The following is an 18438-nucleotide window of genomic DNA, read 5'->3' as shown; positions in this document are numbered from 1 at the left end:
CGTGCATCATCGTATGAGAGACTGGCCTTGGGTTGTCAACTAGGCTCGTGCATATGGCATGCACGTACTAGTAAATGGGTCGGACTTCTAACATCGAAAAATATAGGATTGTTAGGGTTGTCATAGTTCTTTGAGTCCCGATATATCATTCTATGTAAAAAATATAATTTAAAATAGTTTCACAATCGTTGCTGCGAAAGATTTATAATTACCATTTATTTATAGTAATGCTTTTGCTTCGAGTTTCCTTTACGTGTTGTGATATATAATTATCTATCAAATGAACAAATAAACGTATAAAGAAAACTATTTATTTAAAACGAAAATTAAAAACCAACCCCAAAAATTACAAGCATTATTTTTTTTTATATTAATATTTTAATTTTTAAGTGTGAAGTATTTGCACAGAGTCCATAATTTTACCAAATCACTTCCTTAGAAACCCGCAAGAGGACCGCCCATTCTAACAATAGCTAGGACGATAAACCACACAAGTGCACCTAGCTTTATAAATGCGACTTGATTTTATTTAAAAGTAAAGCAGATCTACACCGCTTGCGCAATGAATACCGTTAGTGTGTAATATCAAGCCCCCCTTCGATTTACCTTGAAGTTGATTTGCCCAGGTTTTGATTTTTAATACACAGTCCTTTGTACCGATCACGGTTAATCCGCCTTCTTGATCTTAATTCTTTAGGCACCCTGTGGAAATGTTTTTTCGTGCGTGTATTTATATTTAACCCAAGGAAGATATGAATTCTTAGGTGAGATGTTTGAAAAAATAATCAGCACGAAATGCATTTTCACTCTCTCTCTCTCTCTCTCTCTCTCTCTCTCTCTCTCTCTCTCTCTCTCTCTCTCTCTCTCTCTCTTTTCTTTGAGCACCAGATATATCTGTTAATATAAAAACATTTTTAAACATATTTATTATAGCATCTTAATTAATGTTAAAGATGAATACGTCTCTCTCTTTTCCAGTCTTTTTTTCTCTATATGTATCTGTCTGTTAGTTCGTCCTCCTTTCCTTCCTTCCTTTCCGTCCGTCCGTCCGCCTCTCTCTCTCTCTCTCTCTCTCTCTCTCTCTCTCTCTCACACACACACACACACACACACACATTAATCATTTGATTTAGTCATTCTGCATTAGAGATTATGAAGAATGGGATGCGGCCCCAGCAAGGATGAGAGCGCACACCCTGTGCGGTCCTCCGACACGTACACTCTGAATCTCTTTGGAGTTTACGAACGTGTCTGGGATTTCCGAGAGACACATGACGTATTTCAGGCTCAGGCGCCGCCTACATGCATCCAGCTATGGGACGACCCTGTCCTCTGTACCCCCAAAGACTGCCAGTCCTTTCGGGCTAAGGTACGAAGTACACGCAGAATGGTAAATAAACTGTGACTGTGTAGTAGAATTGTGGATATTAGTTTCTTGCTGTTAGTTTATTTTACCTTAAAGCTTTATTCCACTTGTTTGTCACTTGAATTAGAGCTATAACGATTAACCTAGGTTCATGGTTTTCGATAAGGAGGGTATCCATTTACCAATAACAATTAAATAAAAAGAAAAGAGGGTATCTATTTACCAACACAACTTAAATAAAAAGAAAAGTGGGGGGGGGGGGGGGTATCTATTTACCAACGTTAACAAAACTTAAATAAAGAGAAAGGAGGTTGTCCATTTACCAACAACAATTAAATAAAAGGGTTGAATATCTTAAAAACGGAAAATTGAGATCTTGATATACAATAAACCAGGCATTTTTCTCCTTGCTGTCGCAGTGATGCACATGCCATCCAGGCAGGTTGGGTCGATTCTAAACGCAACTCTTCCTTAAAATGATATAAGTATCTCTACTTCTATTATTAACTTCTTCAGTTAGCAAAACTCATCGCAGAAATCATCGCCGTGTACTTTAATGTCGCGTTTAGCTTTCGCAGGGTTCCATTCGGCTCAGATCTAACGGTCCTCTATTTTTTTACCCATCAGTTACCGATTACATTAATGATAATCATTATATTTAAGCTGTTATCAATACCACTCTTGTATGCAGGTTTCAGCCCCACATGTTTGATGAATGCATGCGCGGATCCCGATCTAAGAGGTATAGGGAGTGTCGTTGAGGGATTTATTAAATTCAAATAGTAAAGCTACTAAGTATTCAACCCCCCCCCCCCCCCCCACACACACACAGTAAATCATCCCTCGGACATCCTCCGCTGGATCCGCGCCTGAAATATATTCAGTAGAAGAATATCATGAAAGCATCCATATCATACTATACCGTTGTTCTGAAGAAATCCGAGTGATCATATTTTTTCCATATCATATATATACTTATACCGAGCGCTAACAGGCATAGTTTTTATGTAATTATAAAATATGAAAGTTGTCTGCTGTAGATAGAGGGCATTCACTCTCTGCTGCTGTGCAAGGACCCAGAGAACCCAGACTTTAACCAGGGGGAACTGGACACCAGCTATTTCCTCACCGTCATCGAAAAACTGACGTCTCGCACTGACATCATCAAGCACGTAAGCTAAGCGATGACAATCCTCGCAATCCAAAAGTTTAGAGTAGCCCAAAATGAAGGCTTGTAAAAAGATATTCAGGATAATTATATAAAAATCATGATATATTAAAACCTTTATCATCGACAAAATAGGTTATTCAACAGTGTCAAACTGCAGATTTGCCATAAAACAGAATAATCATTGTGATATATTCTGGGGTTATTTTTTCATTAAATACCTTTTTTAAGACTCATTCAAAACATTATTTGATATGTCTTAGGCCTTTAAAGTCCCCCTTTTCTCATACATTCATATACACTCATATGTATTGTTTGACATTATAAAAGACCAAAAAAAAAAGCAACTACTTGGTAGCAAGCTGTCCAATAAATGTACTTGAACGTTTTGTTTTACAAACATTACCTTCTGGTAGCTGATACCCAACGACACACTGCGGACTGTCTACAAGAAGGCGGAGGTTTACGTGGGGGTGGTCCACTGCCGGGTGTGGAGGGCGGGCCGCTGGGTGGACATCTACGTGGACGACTCCGTGCCCTCAGTCGCTAACAGCGGGGGCATACGTCTTCTCTCCTACTGCCACGACAAGGACGAGCTCTGGTTAACGTTTATTGAGAAAGCTTGGGCCAGGTATAGAGGGGCGGGATTAACCCGTGTGGAAATATACTAATCATACTTGTATTTGAGTATACTTGTACTCGCTTCTATGTTTCAGTTAGGCTACGTGTTCGATTGGTCTACTTAATTTTTATTCAGACACTTGAAAAGAGAATCAATTTTTACTATAAACCTATTTTTTTTTGTATTTTTATTCATCAAAATGTACTAGCTTAAAAGAGCATGAATATATAATTTGCCAATTGATTAAAAAATATACTATAGCTTAAAAGAACATTTATTTAATATATAAATATTATAATTCATGTTGTCTAAAAGTATAGCATTGGAAGAAGTCTTACTTTTAATGTTCATTTATTGTTGGTTTCGTATTATTTTTGCTGTGTAGATTTTGGGGAGGGTACTCTAACATAGAGTATGGGTACATCCATGACACATACTCCAGTCTGACCGGGGGAATCTATGACGCCATCAATCTGGAAAAGACGCGACTAAAGCCCGGTGATATCTACTTCCGGATCCGGCGTGCGATCTCCCAGGGTGCAATTGTCGGCTGCGCCGTATCTGTGAGTTATCAGAATAATTTGTATAATAAGATGTCGATACCTTAATAGAAAGATATTATGCATGATTAGAACACATTGCGAACATATCGATCAATTTATAAAACATTATCGCAAAGGACAGTTATCAACTGGCATGAAAGCTATATCAAATTTACTGGTTTCAAATGCGAACTCAAAGTACATATAAACATCGTCTTTGTATATGTACTTATCTACTGAATATAGAATTCCCCATGTTCTTGAGTTTTAGAATCCTTTTTTAACACTACGCTAAATATATCATTTGGATCCACATTTGCATTGATGTGCGCTTATCCCCGCCCCGCCCCCTCTTTATATAACTATAAAATTGCCTTTGCCATTTGGAACCAGTCTATTCTGTTACACTTAACTTAATATCATCTAATACTTTTGCAAGTGACAAAAATTAAAACTGTATTAATTTAAATTTGTTTATTTCTGAGCTCCTGGTACTTTGATTTTTAACCGACGATTGATTAACCGACCACAAGTAGTTGCTAATCAATAGATCACGTGCAATAGGATGTGCGCAATTTGTTGTGTTTTTGTTTTTCAGAGGAAGCATGACGGAGTTTACGGTCTGACGGCTGGTGACACTTTCACTATTGAAGACACTTACCAAGTAATTACTCCTATTAAATTTCTTGCCAATACCGTACCTTTTTTATAGATTTGAAAATTAATCGTATTTCTTATCAATTCTCACTTCGAAATGCCGAAATTTAAATTTCTCTTGAAAATTGTTGATAATTACGTGTCTTTCGTATACCTTGAAGGTTCATACGCAAAGAGGGAAAGAAATTCATCTTCTACGCATGCGCGATCCTTTAGGATACACGATCTGGAAAGGTCCTTGGAACCAAAAGTGGGTTGTTTTAACCTCAAAAGTACTAATTTGCAAAATATCTTATGTTACTATCACTAAAATTGAGGCTTTAAGTGGCCAAGAAGTGATCCATACGGTCATCTTCAGACTTATGAAAATTAATTGTAAAACCACTTGTATTCCACATAATAAAAAGCGTGGTGGCGTGTTTTGTAACTTTAAGCTTTTGTGGTTAACATGTTTATAATTACATGAACAAATTCTCTGTTTTCATCAGTATTCAAAGCTTAAGTTAAACGCCACTTTAACAAAAAAGCCTAAATTTTAAAAAAGCAATAATGAGGCGTACATGCAAACAAATTTACATCAAGTAATTTGCTACATATTGGCATCTTGGTGGGTTTTTATTACGTCGCAGCGGCAGCGAGTGGGCGTCTTTGCCGCCGGAACACGATCATATACTGAGCTCAGTCAGCGACCAGGAATTCATCATGGCGTTCCGTGACGTCATTGCCTACATGGAGTACGTCTGTGTGTGTTCCATGACACCGGTGGTCGACCAGGAAAACAACAACAAACCTGTACATTTAAGTAAGCTTTGTTTTAAAAAAAAAAAGAATAAACATTCGATTTTTGCCACAGTGAAAATTAAACACGACCATCAAACAAAAATAAAGTGCATAATTATATTAAATAGCATTTTGATGGAAAATTAATTTGGTTATTGTAGGGTTTTGTACACATATATTCGGGGAATGGCGAGGACAAACCGCTGCTGGCAGCAAGAAGCTCTTGGACAACCCCAAATTTTCCTTCACCATTCCAAAGAGTGGTAAGCTACCGTGAACTTAGGTTTACACCCGTTATTTTACTTGCGAATTACATTTAGTCCGTCTAAATGACGTACTTTGGAAATATGACAATAATAACAATATACTATTTGAGTTTTCCGTGTAAAAATAAAATGAAAATGTACATGCATGCTTTAACATGTAGCGAATGAATTGCCATCAGATGTCTTTCACATTGTAATTCCAGTGTTTCCCCCCCAAAAAATTAACAATTCGCGTTTTAGACATACCGGTATTACATCTAGTACGTAAATGACCCTCTCTAGCTTTCATACCTATTGACAGGATTCAGTAAGGACCAGAGCCCGGTCAATGTCGGCATCTCCCTTCTCCAGTTCTGTAAGGACCGACTGGATGGCAGGGCCCCCATAACACTCAGGATGTTCAAGGTAGGAACACAATGTGAACGTTCAGGATTTTCAAAGTAGGAAAACAGTGTGAACAATCAGGATGTTCAAGGTAGGAACACAATGTGAAAATTCAGGATGTTCAAAGTATAGAAAAATAGCATGAACAATCAGGATGTTAAAGGTACATGTAGGGTAACCAGCTTAGGTAAAAAAAAAAAAACAAACTCGGAGTGTTCTATGTAGGATTACAGCGTAAGTTAAACGTTAAACACTCAGGATGTTCAAGGATCACATTTTGTCAACACTCAAGATGTTCAAGGTAGGTAAACTGTGTGAACACTCAGGATGTTTAAAGTAGAAAACAGCGTAAACGCTCAGGATGTTCAAGGTAAGAACAACATTGTTAGCACATAGAATGTAAAATTGTCTTAAAGTTAAAAAAAACAAACACGTTTTTATCAGTCTGTCCTTACGTGCAAAAATGGGTAATTTTATCTTGTAGGCTAGACAGCAGAAACAAGGGATGCTGATCGAAGAGATCGGTGAGACATTTGAACAGAACTTTCAGCAGGTCCTGAGGACGATGAAACTGAGGCCGGGGAGGTACATGATCCTCCCCCACACCGCCAAGATGAACACCGAACGTCACTTCCTGATCCGCCTGTATACTGCATTACCCCTCAGGACCATTCAGTATGTGTGTATAATTTCATGCCAGGAAGCAGAGCTGTAATATGAAACATAATGAAAAAAAACCAGGCTTTTAAGGGCAATAGGAGGTTCCATATGAATATTAATAATAATGAAGTCATACGATGAATTCTTCACCAAAAAAAAACAATTTTCGTAGATCTTTTTGCTTTGGTGATAAAAAAGTAAAATGTCGATCGAAATAAGAACCATGAAACGCCCAGTGTAGAAAAGTATTATCTGGATGGGTTTGGGTTGTGGTCAATGGAATTGAAAGTGTACCTGACTTATTTTTCTTGGAGATCATTAACTCAGTAATTGCTTGTACCACTTCCTATTTGGTGAACTTGCGTGAGGTTTATTTTGAACGGATATGTCTATACGGATTATGACTAAGCTGAGATATTTTAAGCTATTAATCCATTTTTTATTTTTAGGTGGATACCCTCTACCGAGCCTCTGCTATTACTTAAAGAAGACAAACCTTTGACTCTGAAGGATCTAAAATGTACATTAGGTAAAATGGAACTCTAAAACAACATTCTAAACTGCATAATCCTTTAAAATGTGACTACACCACATTTAAAGATGTTTTTGTGTGTCCCTGTGTAACAAATACATTATTTTCTTTGATCTTGATACCGTCGATTAAAGGTTTTCCGAAAAAACCTATTTTGATTCTGAAAGAATATGTTCTTCCTAGACTTATACATTTTGGTTATTTACCACTTTTTAAAAATTATTTTATATAGTCCGGCATACAATATGTTAAATAAATAAAATGAATTTTTACGTCATAAAATTTTAATTTTCCCACTGAAAAAATACCGAGTTCGAGGGAGCTAAAGAAAGCATTATAGCACATTGATTTCACAGCGATGTTGTATATATGTACCTCTGATTTTAGACTGCTGTGAGGAGGTGTGGGGTAGATGGACAGAGGGACTCCAGGGAGGCTACATATACGACAGGGACTTCGACCTGAACCCCCAGATCGACATTTCGGTGCCCGAGGGGGGAGGTACAGTAATTTTCAATATGCCTTGTTTGTGTTTGTTCTATCAACATTCCGTATCGATCCCAAGATTTTATGTTTTATCCTGATCGTGATTAGTCATGAATACTTCGATCCGGTCCAAACCATTCACTAATCTGCTGTTTAAAAGGTATACATGTATGTAAGCAACGACTTCCATTTTTGAATTTAGATGAACTAAAACAGGTGATTCGATTCAAAGTACTCAAAGACTGGAATTCAGACGATGCTTGCCTTGGGTTCAGACTGTTCAGGGTAATCTTACCGTACATGTGCTGACTTTGTTAATATTTTTTAAACAGTTTCAAAATTTCAAACAGCCTTCACTGTCGTGAATAAACTTGGGTTCACATACTTTTGTCACTACTCAGATAGGACCGGAAGACGGTGTTCCTAAAGAGACCCAATGGTTGTATAACAACTGGGAGCACACCGTGAGATGTAGGGACGGATCCATTGAGGGCTGGGAGTGGGATTACCTCGCCCCCACGTTCCTTGTGGAGCCGGGCCGGTACTGCGGCATTCTGTACAACGAGAAACCGGGCGGAAGTGATACGGCCTACTGTATCATGGTGTACTCTGCTGTTCCTTTACAAATCAAGTGAGTGACGTCACATCCTGTGTGACATATTTTTTCAGTGTAAATGTATTTTTCTAATATTATACCACAGGGGCTCGTCACGAAGTTTTTTCAACCTTTTAAATATACCACCTCTATACAATGAAATTCACCCCTTGTGACGAGGGTGTTGCTAAAACGCGGAACGGAAAACGGAACTCAAAGCGGAACGGAACGGAAAGCGGAAATCTTATCTAATGTTATTTACTTGATAGATTTGTTAATCATGCTAAAAACAATACACTTTATGTAATTTCTATTTTTTCCCGAAAGATTAGCAATATAAGATTATTTATTCAAGAATAATAATTGCATGTTATGTAATTTTGAGGAAATAATTTAAATTATTTCCTCAAAATTACATAACATGCAATGACACTATAATCTGTCCCAAAATACCCTCGATTCCCATTTTGCTGAATAACTCGATATTTATATAAACCTCAGGGTTCAAGCGATTTTCTTTCAGAAGTGCAGAAGTATGAAAAATTCTTATTATTCCGTCTTTAAAACGTCCTCTCTAGCTCATCAGCTGGTTTCAATACACAGCTAAAAATAAAGAAGTCTACGGGGTTTTGCATTTCAACAGACCCTAATGATAACGTTGAAAAATTGGGGGTAATACTCACTTTTTGACGGAATTTCCTCCGGACGAAAAGTCCAAGCCGCCCAGTACACGGGGTTCATATAATCTTGTAAAGTAACCCCAAGGGCAATAAAATGATAATTATTTAATTATTAAGACGTCTTCACAAACTCAGTTTATGCGTCTTGTGATTAATTAATCTAGTCTGTCTTATCTTTATCATAGGGGTTATAAATACGGGTGATGCAACCAAATGCTGTACAAAACGATGTTGCTAGTGTTGATATAACAGTGAATTTGTTGGTAACTTGTTATTAGCTAATAACACTGCCAAATTTATGCTAAAATAATCATAAACCCTTTGTTTACAGTTATAATATCTTTTTAAAATATCTAATCCTCAACATAATGGTTGGGTTGGACTAATGCCACCAAAATACACTAAAAAACAAAGACTGATTTTATTTGTCATTTTTGTTCACACAATTACAACACATTTGATCTATAAAATGTATGAATACATCAAATAATTTAGATTGAATAAACTTGATAAAAAAAATTCAATTTTTATAATTTGTTTTATCTTTTAATCATAATGACTTGTTTCTAATCTAATTGAAATTATTAAAGTTTAAATATGTGTATATCATCGTTATTGTTATGCCATTGTCAAGTATAAAAGTCTCCCCAATTTCTCAAACTTCTCCATGTTTCTCTGTTAAGAGAAGTAAGGGAAGTCTCCCTAAAGTTTTGTTGGTCCCTGGTCAACCATTGAATACTTGTATCATTATTAGTACAGTTTGAATAAAATTAAATCTTAAATATATACCATTTGAATGATTCATTATTGGTAAAGATAAACCAATACAATTAAACAGAAACAGGTATTTAATACGTTTGTTATTTTAGTGTATTTTTGTCAAAATTGGTCAGGGCTAGTGGTAAAGGAGTCAGGGCTAGTGAAACATTGCTGAGGTACCCGACTGGTCTAGTAACTAAAAAACTTAATGTCAAACCCTGAATTGCATCTTTTACAGCTATGTGTATGACAGACTATGGTCACAATTTATAATCGGAAAATGTAACCAGGCAACGTCTAGAGCTCTCTATTCGGATCATATGTATATAGCTGCAGGAATGAACAATTGCCAAGAAATGCAAACGTTAACAAAATTGCATTACTAAAAATACTAGTTTCACTAAGTACTGGGTATTTTAGTGTTTAATGTACTTTAAATTTAAATGTCGGCAGTCGTTCGGGTTACTTTTTTCATCTCAATGATACTGTATCGTCTGTATGATTTAAGATCGTACAGAACACCGAAAATTCAATGTTGATGTAAGTATATACATCACATTTGAAATATAAAAATACTCATAAAAACACATGAAACGCTTTCACTAACTGCGTACGTTACGCTGATATGCCAGCAATACCATATAAGAAAAATAAGTAAAAATTTATAGCTATTTACTCTTTTAATTATTCTAATACTTCACAATTCGTATACATTTGATTTTTTCCGTTTCATACTTAACTAAAGCCAATTGAATACAATGCTATATTTGATAGACATTCATAAGAATATCGATAAGACAGCCACATGTTGATAATCATTCATTAGAGATATGAATAAATGAAACAAAGTAAATCGTTTCTGGCCAGTTTATACCCCTTTAATGCGATAAACGTGATATGATATTTTCCGTTTTCCGTTCCGTTCCGCTTTCCGTTCCGTTTTCCGTTCCGCGTTTTAGCAAGACCCTTGTGACGAGCCCCTGTGATTATTTAAACAATAAAATGCTTTCTTTGGGGATTCATTCGGGATATGAAGGTAGGGACATTGCAGGAAAATTACATAACCCGCGTTAGCGGGTTATGTAATTTTTTCCTGCAATGATCGCTACCTTCATAACCCGCATGAATCATCAAAGAAAGCATTTTATTGTTTATATTAACATTTCTCTTTTAACTAATTAATAAATTGATTATGAAAAATAAGTAAAAATCACTAAATTTAAATACTGTTAATGTACATAAGTACGTTAGCTAGAAGTAACAGCCAAATCGTCTCCTGTGAGACCTTGAGTCTGACATCATCATGATTAATTTGTGCAGTCCGTGACATTTTGTAGGTCGCTGAAGGTTTAGACCAATCGATAAACAGGGCATGTCAATTTCAGACCTGTCAATATCTTCTCAGTTTCAGCCGCTGTAGATTTCGACCAATCGATAAACGGGGCATATGTATATTTCAGTCTGGCTGTTTCTTTAGAGCTATGAATTAACTATAAGTTTTCGTAAGAAATAGAGGGAATAATGCTTGGTAGATATAAATATACTGTAATGTACTATAATATGTAAATGCCAAAATTATGATAAATTAGCAGGTATTTAGTATATAGGTATTTATCAATTCTTTTTTCGATACGATTCCTCGAGACATAATTCCAGGATTGAATTGTATGACATATATATAGCGTTGCTATTAACTGGGTTACACAATATGATAAATATATACAATATCACGAAATCATTATTATGTTTATGTACGTTTGCAGGGGCTACAACTTGGGGAACTGAAAATTTAAAGGAGCTGTTGAACAATAAACATAACAAAGCAGAAACAGCCCCCCCCCCCTCCGAAATATTTAGGAACGTCTGGTCTTACGAGGACGAGGAACAATAAACGATGTAAAAACACAGTTAGGCGCTGACTAACGCGGTATCCCCAGCCAGTATACTGAAGGAAAACCAAGAAAAACTCGGACTTCTCCATTTGAAGCAAACAATCTGTGCAACAAAAAATAAATTTGGTCCAAATGATGGGTATTTTATTTGTAAATGAAGAACATTAGATCGATGTCCATGTGTATCTGTATTATAATATTGAACTTAATCGTGTCGCATTCAGACGCCCCACTACAAGTGTGAACAACTCAGTACACAAGTACATTTTTTATATATCTGTTGCATAAATTTGTTCTAGATACAATTTAAACAGTAATCTTATCTTAATCTTCTAATAAACTTATATGTAATTTAAACTTAGAGATACATGTATCATATTCAGTCCGTCGGCTACACATGTACATGTATGTATACCGGTCATATATATATACACTCCGTGTAAAATTGACGTGTCGCTCCAATACATGTATCATGTAAAGGGTTCACGTCTGACCCACATGCATAAAGGAAGGCAATACGACTGTGTATTCAGCAACTGGAAAACGACAAAAATACTTTGCTCTTGTAAACATGCAAGCCAGGACACTTGTATAGCGAATGTGACTTGCATTTCCGTCAGATCGTATGGTATAACCCTATGCAGTCAGTTTGATTTTTAAGTACATGTGTGTGTAAATATATTTTTAAGAGACTTGCTTTCATCTTTATTTAATTGCTCAGAAAAATAAAAATTCGAAAACTTCATGAATTTTGTTCTTACTAAATTGCGTTTCGTCTAAAGATTGAAAATTTAATATAATTTTAGAACTGAATTTAAACATTGTTAAACAACCAAACGGTTTGTGTTGCGAAGATCCAAATAAATAAGGCTACGGTTTTTCGTCCCTTCCTCCAATTGAGTTGATCTTTTTAACTATAGTGTATTATAAATTTTAAATTTTCATCCCTAATGTGTCATCTGTTTTTACGTTTTATTCATAATATCTAGTACAAAAAACCCGATCTTTACCGTTTTCCACGCATTGCATGAATCATATTTTATCATCTATAAAAAGTAAAACTTACTCATTGTTTGTTTGGTTTTATTTTAATATAAGTAAATAAAAGTTTAGCGAAAGTGAGAGTTGTATGATGAGATATCTAAGATGCAACCGCAATCAGAGAAACAAAATGCGTAAATAAAACTAATATTTTACTAAGAAAGCAAATATCTAATTAAGAATATAAAAGAGCCAATAGAATCTAATTTGTTACACATTTGCGAATATGGATTAAAAAATTAGTCTTAAAATTTTTGAATATTTCAAAACTTAATTAAATTGACAACTGCTTATCACGTACCGGGTATTAAAACTATTATTATGCACATTATGTTTTTTTGATTATCATATGTAGGTCTATTAACATGATAAACCACAAAAAACAAGCATTTCTGAACTATTACATATATAATCGATGAATGGGAAAGAAAGCAAGATATTCAATGTAGCTGCAAACATCCTTTGAATTACTCAGCATATTTTAACTGCATTCTCTTGTTTTTAAAAAGTATGACCAAAATGTTGCACTAAATATTAGTCACTTCAAAGATAAAAAAAAAAAATAACAATTTAAAAGTTAGCTCGTACTTTTGAGATATACCCAACGTATCGTCACTGATACATAAACTAGATTTAAAGATACAATATATGAATTGATCAATTTTTTGTACATATGATAAAAATCAACCCGATACAAAGCATATGTTTTAAAAATATTGGTCATAAAAGAATGAGCAAAAATCCTGTCTGAAAACTACCTTAATTAAGAAAACTTGCTTTATCTACCATTAAGTGTGCCTCGAATAATACTGCGTATATAAGACAGATGATGGCTACGAACAAACTCCAACTAAAACATTCAAATTCTGACTAAAATATTATAACACATGCAATGCAATATTATACAGTTTCATCTTGACAACCAAACGTAAATAAATATCATTCAATTTGCATGAAATTTAAAAAGTAAACACAAAATTTCTTTATTTCATGTATGTTATAGGACACTCCATCATAAAATAAGACTAGGTATCCAAGTATCAATGATAAAAAAATAATAATAATGAAAAAAATACAAAAAAAAAAAATACGTTTATACATTCTATCATGCATTTCTTGAAGTTTGTAAGAGTATCTTACGCAGACAAAGGCGTTGGACAACATCATTGGTGGCGATAGAAGGAAAGAATAATATATCAACTTATTTGGGAGAATTATTCATTAAATCATTAAATAAAAGAAAATTCCATTCCATGCCTATCCACACATATTGGTGTTGACGTATTATGTTCGTCTCTAAAGCCAACACTGACAAAACATTTCATATTTTCCGGATTATATTCCTCAAGATCAGGCATCAATTTGACCGAATTTAAAGTATCCTTATTTCTAACATATACATCTTTCAGCATAGTAATTTTCTTTCTAGTTTCATGAATTTTCCGAACGTAATGGACATCTTCTTTTTCCTCCTTAAGACGATTCAATGATGTTCTGCAATGCTCTAGGTAGGAAATATTGTCACAAACTGATTCTGCATTTTCGTGTAAACTTTGTATGCATTCTTTGCTGTTCGTTGACAGTTGATTGAGATATTCAGCTTTCTGCTTTTCAAGATGTTGAAGAATTTTTGTATACAACTTTTCGGCACGATCGCATAATTCAACAGATTTTTTTTCAATATTTGAGATATTCTTTTCCACTTTTACTTTAATAACTGTCAATTCCGTTTCAAGGTCTCCTATTTCACCGCAAAAGTTATTGAAATCCTTCGTTCGCAACTCCTCAGCTATTACCGAAATATTTTCAATATCGTTACATTCTTTATGTGTTGTACAGACACAAGTTGCGCAACATGGAAGCGAGTGGTATTTACAGTAATATTTTATGTTTTCTTCAGAATGGGCAAGACAAGACCTAACAGCTTCCGTCATAATGGGAGTTTTCCTTAACTCTTCTAATAAGAACAGCTTGTGATCTTTCGTAAAATTGAACCTTCTGTGGTACTTTACACACATATCACAAAGTTTGTCCTCGCACATCAAGCAATACTGATTTGCTTCAACCTCCTCTCCCTCTCTTTTACAGGCATCACATAGTTTGTCCCCTGTAATTTTTGCTATTTTACTTACTTTATCATTGGTCGGGAAATCATTTGCCCAATTGCTTGGCGTAACTGAAATGTTTTCAGATGGAATAAAATCTCGACAGAGGGGACAGCGAAATCCAACCGGCGCCATCTTAGACTTACACGAAGACTGTATATGGGTTGATAAACATTCGCAACAAAACGAATGGGAACACGGTAGACATTTTGGCGATTTAAATTCGTCAAGGCAAATGGGACACTTTGTAAAATCCTGACAGGAAGAAAGTTCGTTCTTTACCTCATCACAAGCTGCCATTGTACTTTAGAACGGACCACACCGGTTGTTTTTTCTCTTTAAGATTAATTCATTTTCGCAAATAAGTATAAAATGTTCCAGGTCTTCCGAGGAAAACAGCAGCGCCTTTCAAACTACATTAAGAACTGTGTTTCTTCAGTTGAGATTTTTTTTGGGGGGGGGGGGGGGGCTGGAGAGGTTTCCGGTACCTCACACGAACATATCTTCTTAACCAATGCAAATGCACAATAATACAACATCTAATTTTATCTTGATAAATCGACAGTATTAATCAAAGGAATTTTATAGCCACACAGCAGCCGTTTACGAGTTCAGTACGTGGTACCCCTTTTTCTTCAGTGGTGATTGTTTTGTAATCTTAACAAAGATAACACCCCTTTTAATAAATCTGGAAGGTTCATTTACTTTTTTTTTACCGATAAAACAAGGTCTTTCTTATGTTTGCGATTTCAAGATACAAATTGAAAGGACATTTATTTATGAAATGTTAGCATTCAACTATCCAGCAATTCATTTAAAGTAACTATTCTCCGATATTAAATTGGGGAGGGGCACAAAGTCGGCAAGACAAGCCTAAGGGATAACTGGTATTAAATAGTTGATTTCCTTTAAACAAATGACAATATAATTCAAGAAAATTAGTGCTCAACAAGTAATGATAAAATATTTTTCAACAAATGGTGTGTTCATCGAGTTTATACATCTATAAAGAAAAGGCAAATTTCAAGAAAGCCAATGATGTTGGTTTTTAATCCAAGAGAAACCCTAGAATTCCAAGCAAGCCCAAAACATGTATGACCATTAATCACATGAAAAACAACAAAAAAGCCACTTAAATTGTGTGTATGTTGTATTTCTGGAAGGTCGTTAGTGGCAAACCCTTAAATTGCATGCTTGATATTCAAGCACTTGTGTATTACAATATGAAAAATCTGTTCGGGGAAAAATGATAAAGTTAATTTCAAAATAATGAGAAAGGGGGAAATACAATGACTAACATTTTGAACTTTGCAAAATACGCTATAATACTCAAGTTCTTTTAATTCTTAAATAAATTATTGATGACTAACAGGATCGATAGTTGCATAAGATTGATAACATTATCGAAACTGTAACAAAGGAAGCATGTTATAATTCTAAATGAAAGTTGAGAAAGATATAAAAAGGAATGTATATGAGGGGTTTTCATCAGTCTTTGACACAGATCAACTATATACTGGATACATGGATGGGTATTTGCAATGTAGCATCATTCTTAGTAACCTGAATATGTTATCCTGCAATAAATATTTGAAGTGTGTCTGTCAAGTGCTATTCATAGCATCATAACGTCCATTTCAAATATAAACACAACCGACGGGCCTTAAGTTATTTTTATTATTTTAGCTTCATTGATTACAAAATGACATGAAATATTGACATGATCGAACTTTGTATCATTCTTGTAAGTTCTCACAGCAACTTTATAGGGTGTATAAAACTAGAACATAAGATCATATGGTCTAAAACGATGACAGTTATTACCACTGTGCCTAATGGTCAGCTGTGAATCGTGAAATAAATACCAAACACGTGAGTTTTAAGATCATATATTGAACTCCAGCATCAGCATAATTTTAACAAGAAGAGCTTTTTGTAAAATTAAATAGTCATTCGATGGCAATCGTCATTTTTTGCATTTAAATTATCATTTGGTCAAAGTGCTCAAATTCTGTGCTGAAAACAAGAAAATATAAATTATACTATTTTAAACAAATACAGAATCTTTTTTTAAACCGGTTTCTGAATTCCCTGTCGAAAAATCCATAAATAAAGGGATTAACAACATTGCTGAAAAGATAAAAATTGTCAAAAAACACCAGAAGTACACAAATTCGTTCTTCTTGGTTGAGAAAGAAATACCTGTCCCTGTTGAAATAGATATCCAAAATCAGTTTGGGCGTGAAGCAGAGAATATTGAGGACAGTCATCAGGATGAACATCCAGGACAGCCTATTGTTTGTGATAAAGGTAGTTATGGATCGGGCCGTCAACTGTTTGACCAATTTTGGCCTTGGTCTTTTATTTTTCACAATCTGGTCGTTGCGCATTGAATCTGAGCTCAGCGAAACACTCTCTTCGTCCTTGACATACGGCTTGGATATCGCTTCTTTGCCTCGTTGGTGTATTTGCCTTCCAACAATAATATACAAAACTGCAATAACAGAGCTCCAAATGAACGAATTAACTGTAAGCAAATAAAGGTAAGAATTTGAGCCGATAGCATCTTCGTATTTTTCGTCTGTTCCACACACGTAGGCAACCGCTGTTTGGTTCGGACCCACGTCAAGCCTAACCTCAGCGAGTCCAACAAAAAAGTATTTAGGGACTGACGTCCCCAACACAAACAATCCTGTTATTGTCAGAATTCCCAGTTTTTGCCTTGTTGTCAGACGTTTGGCGTGCGGTTTGCAGATCAAAAAGTAACGATGAACAGCAATGGCGAAATACAAAACACCGGAAATTATAACCAAAAAAAGACCGATGAATCTGTTTACTTTGCAACTAACCTCGTTCTCTTCGGAGAAATAAAGAGGTTGGCTGATCTCGTCATTTAATTCAACCCCACCATTATAGAGAAGTGTTATAAGATCACTAAAAGCTAGAAAAGGTATGAATAACCTTCCAGAAGTAAACACATTCTTCATGTCCCTCACGTACACTATGATTACAGAAACATTACCCAGTGTTCCGATCAAAATGTAGAGAATTAAGAGCACCGCATTGTATAAGTTTCGATGGATGATGTCCTCTTTTAATAAATGGAATGTTGCGTTATCCATTTGTACAATCGACACAAAGAACGTTCAAAATTAAATTGACAGTTAGCCAATTAGCCTCAGAAGGAAGTGAGAGAAAATTTAACAGCGGATGCACTTGTAAACAGTAGGCACCTATTGTGAGCTTTTATCACACGAGTAATTACTTTTCTCACCAACATACTATGGAATACCCAAACAGGATGTTAAAAAAAAACAGAACAAAGCCCATGAGTTATATACAAATATTATACATTTATATATATAGTTATCAAACAAAAAATCCCAAAATATTTGTTTACAAACATTAACTATGTAAAGCGAGATGTTTGTATGAGCATTACACATATGAGATTATGTTCAGTATTTTACTTGAATATACTAATTAAATTCATATATGATTTTTGTGCTTTTGCATACTTCAAATCAAGCCTTTGAGTCTGTTTTGCATATCAGATCTGTGTGAAAAAATTCGGTATGAAATACACTTTCACAACTGAATTTTATTATAAATAGATTGACTAAACATTCTTTAAATTATGTATATATTTTTTGATGGCATTGATAGTAGCGTAAAAGGGCGGGAGAGAGGATGTGAGAGAAAGCCAAGGTTCTTTGAGAAAACCCATGAGTCTTAGCTGGCGACCATCCTACCTTTCTCCTTTAACTACTGCTGATAACAAAAATCAAACTTTCATTGCAGGGTGCGAAGCGAGTGTATTGCTTTCTAAATCCCTTTTCTTGCATGCGCAACTTGGATACCCAAATATATAGTAGCATTGGTGAATACACTTTACTGTCCTTT

The 18438-nt window shown here is 35.1% G+C and overlaps 2 protein-coding genes across 3 annotated transcripts; one reads left to right on the top strand and one right to left on the bottom strand.

Annotated features, from left to right (window-relative positions):
- The first annotated feature begins 571 nt into the window (after positions 1-571).
- Positions 572-12134, top strand: LOC105335223 (calpain-1 catalytic subunit). 2 transcript variants are annotated; one of them, XM_034452974.2, is made up of 16 exons: positions 572-764; positions 1148-1369; positions 2407-2538; positions 2951-3165; positions 3542-3719; positions 4297-4362; positions 4517-4605; positions 4985-5157; positions 5297-5398; positions 5703-5806; positions 6270-6460; positions 6895-6974; positions 7365-7478; positions 7666-7748; positions 7865-8094; positions 11261-12134. In XM_034452974.2, exons 2-16 carry the CDS (start codon positions 1160-1162, stop codon positions 11280-11282), a joined length of 1989 nt encoding a protein of 662 aa, XP_034308865.2. In that variant the 5' UTR covers positions 572-764; positions 1148-1159; the 3' UTR covers positions 11283-12134. The 2 variants fall into 2 exon arrangements, with proteins under 2 accessions (XP_034308865.2, XP_034308866.2); XM_034452975.2 differs by having other exon boundaries at positions 1134-1369.
- Positions 12135-12263: 129 nt separating this feature from the next.
- On the bottom strand, positions 12264-17839 carry LOC117683550 (E3 ubiquitin-protein ligase TRIM45). Its single transcript, XM_034452977.2, has one exon. It carries the CDS (start codon positions 14833-14835, stop codon positions 13660-13662), a length of 1176 nt encoding a protein of 391 aa, XP_034308868.2. The 5' UTR covers positions 14836-17839; the 3' UTR covers positions 12264-13659.
- Between the last annotated feature and the right edge of the window lie 599 nt (positions 17840-18438).

Source organism: Magallana gigas, chromosome 10, assembly GCF_963853765.1.
Source record: "Magallana gigas chromosome 10, xbMagGiga1.1, whole genome shotgun sequence".
NCBI lineage: Eukaryota > Metazoa > Mollusca > Bivalvia > Ostreida > Ostreidae > Magallana > Magallana gigas.
Note: the sequence above shows the minus strand (reverse complement) of the source record. Positions and strands in the feature narration are given on the sequence as shown.

Excerpts from the sequence above, each read along its gene's own strand:
- LOC117683550 (XM_034452977.2), bottom strand. The coding sequence starts at position 14,835 with ATGGCAGCTTGTGATGAGGTAAAGAACGAACTTTCTTCCTGTCAGGAT.
- LOC105335223 (XM_034452974.2), top strand. The coding sequence starts at position 1,160 with ATGGGATGCGGCCCCAGCAAGGATGAGAGCGCACACCCTGTGCGGTCC. Across the intron at positions 2,539-2,950 it reads GCACTGACATCATCAAGCAC|CTGATACCCAACGACACACT; the intron begins GTAAGCTAAGCG and ends ACCTTCTGGTAG. Across the intron at positions 7,749-7,864 it reads TTGGGTTCAGACTGTTCAGG|ATAGGACCGGAAGACGGTGT; the intron begins GTAATCTTACCG and ends GTCACTACTCAG.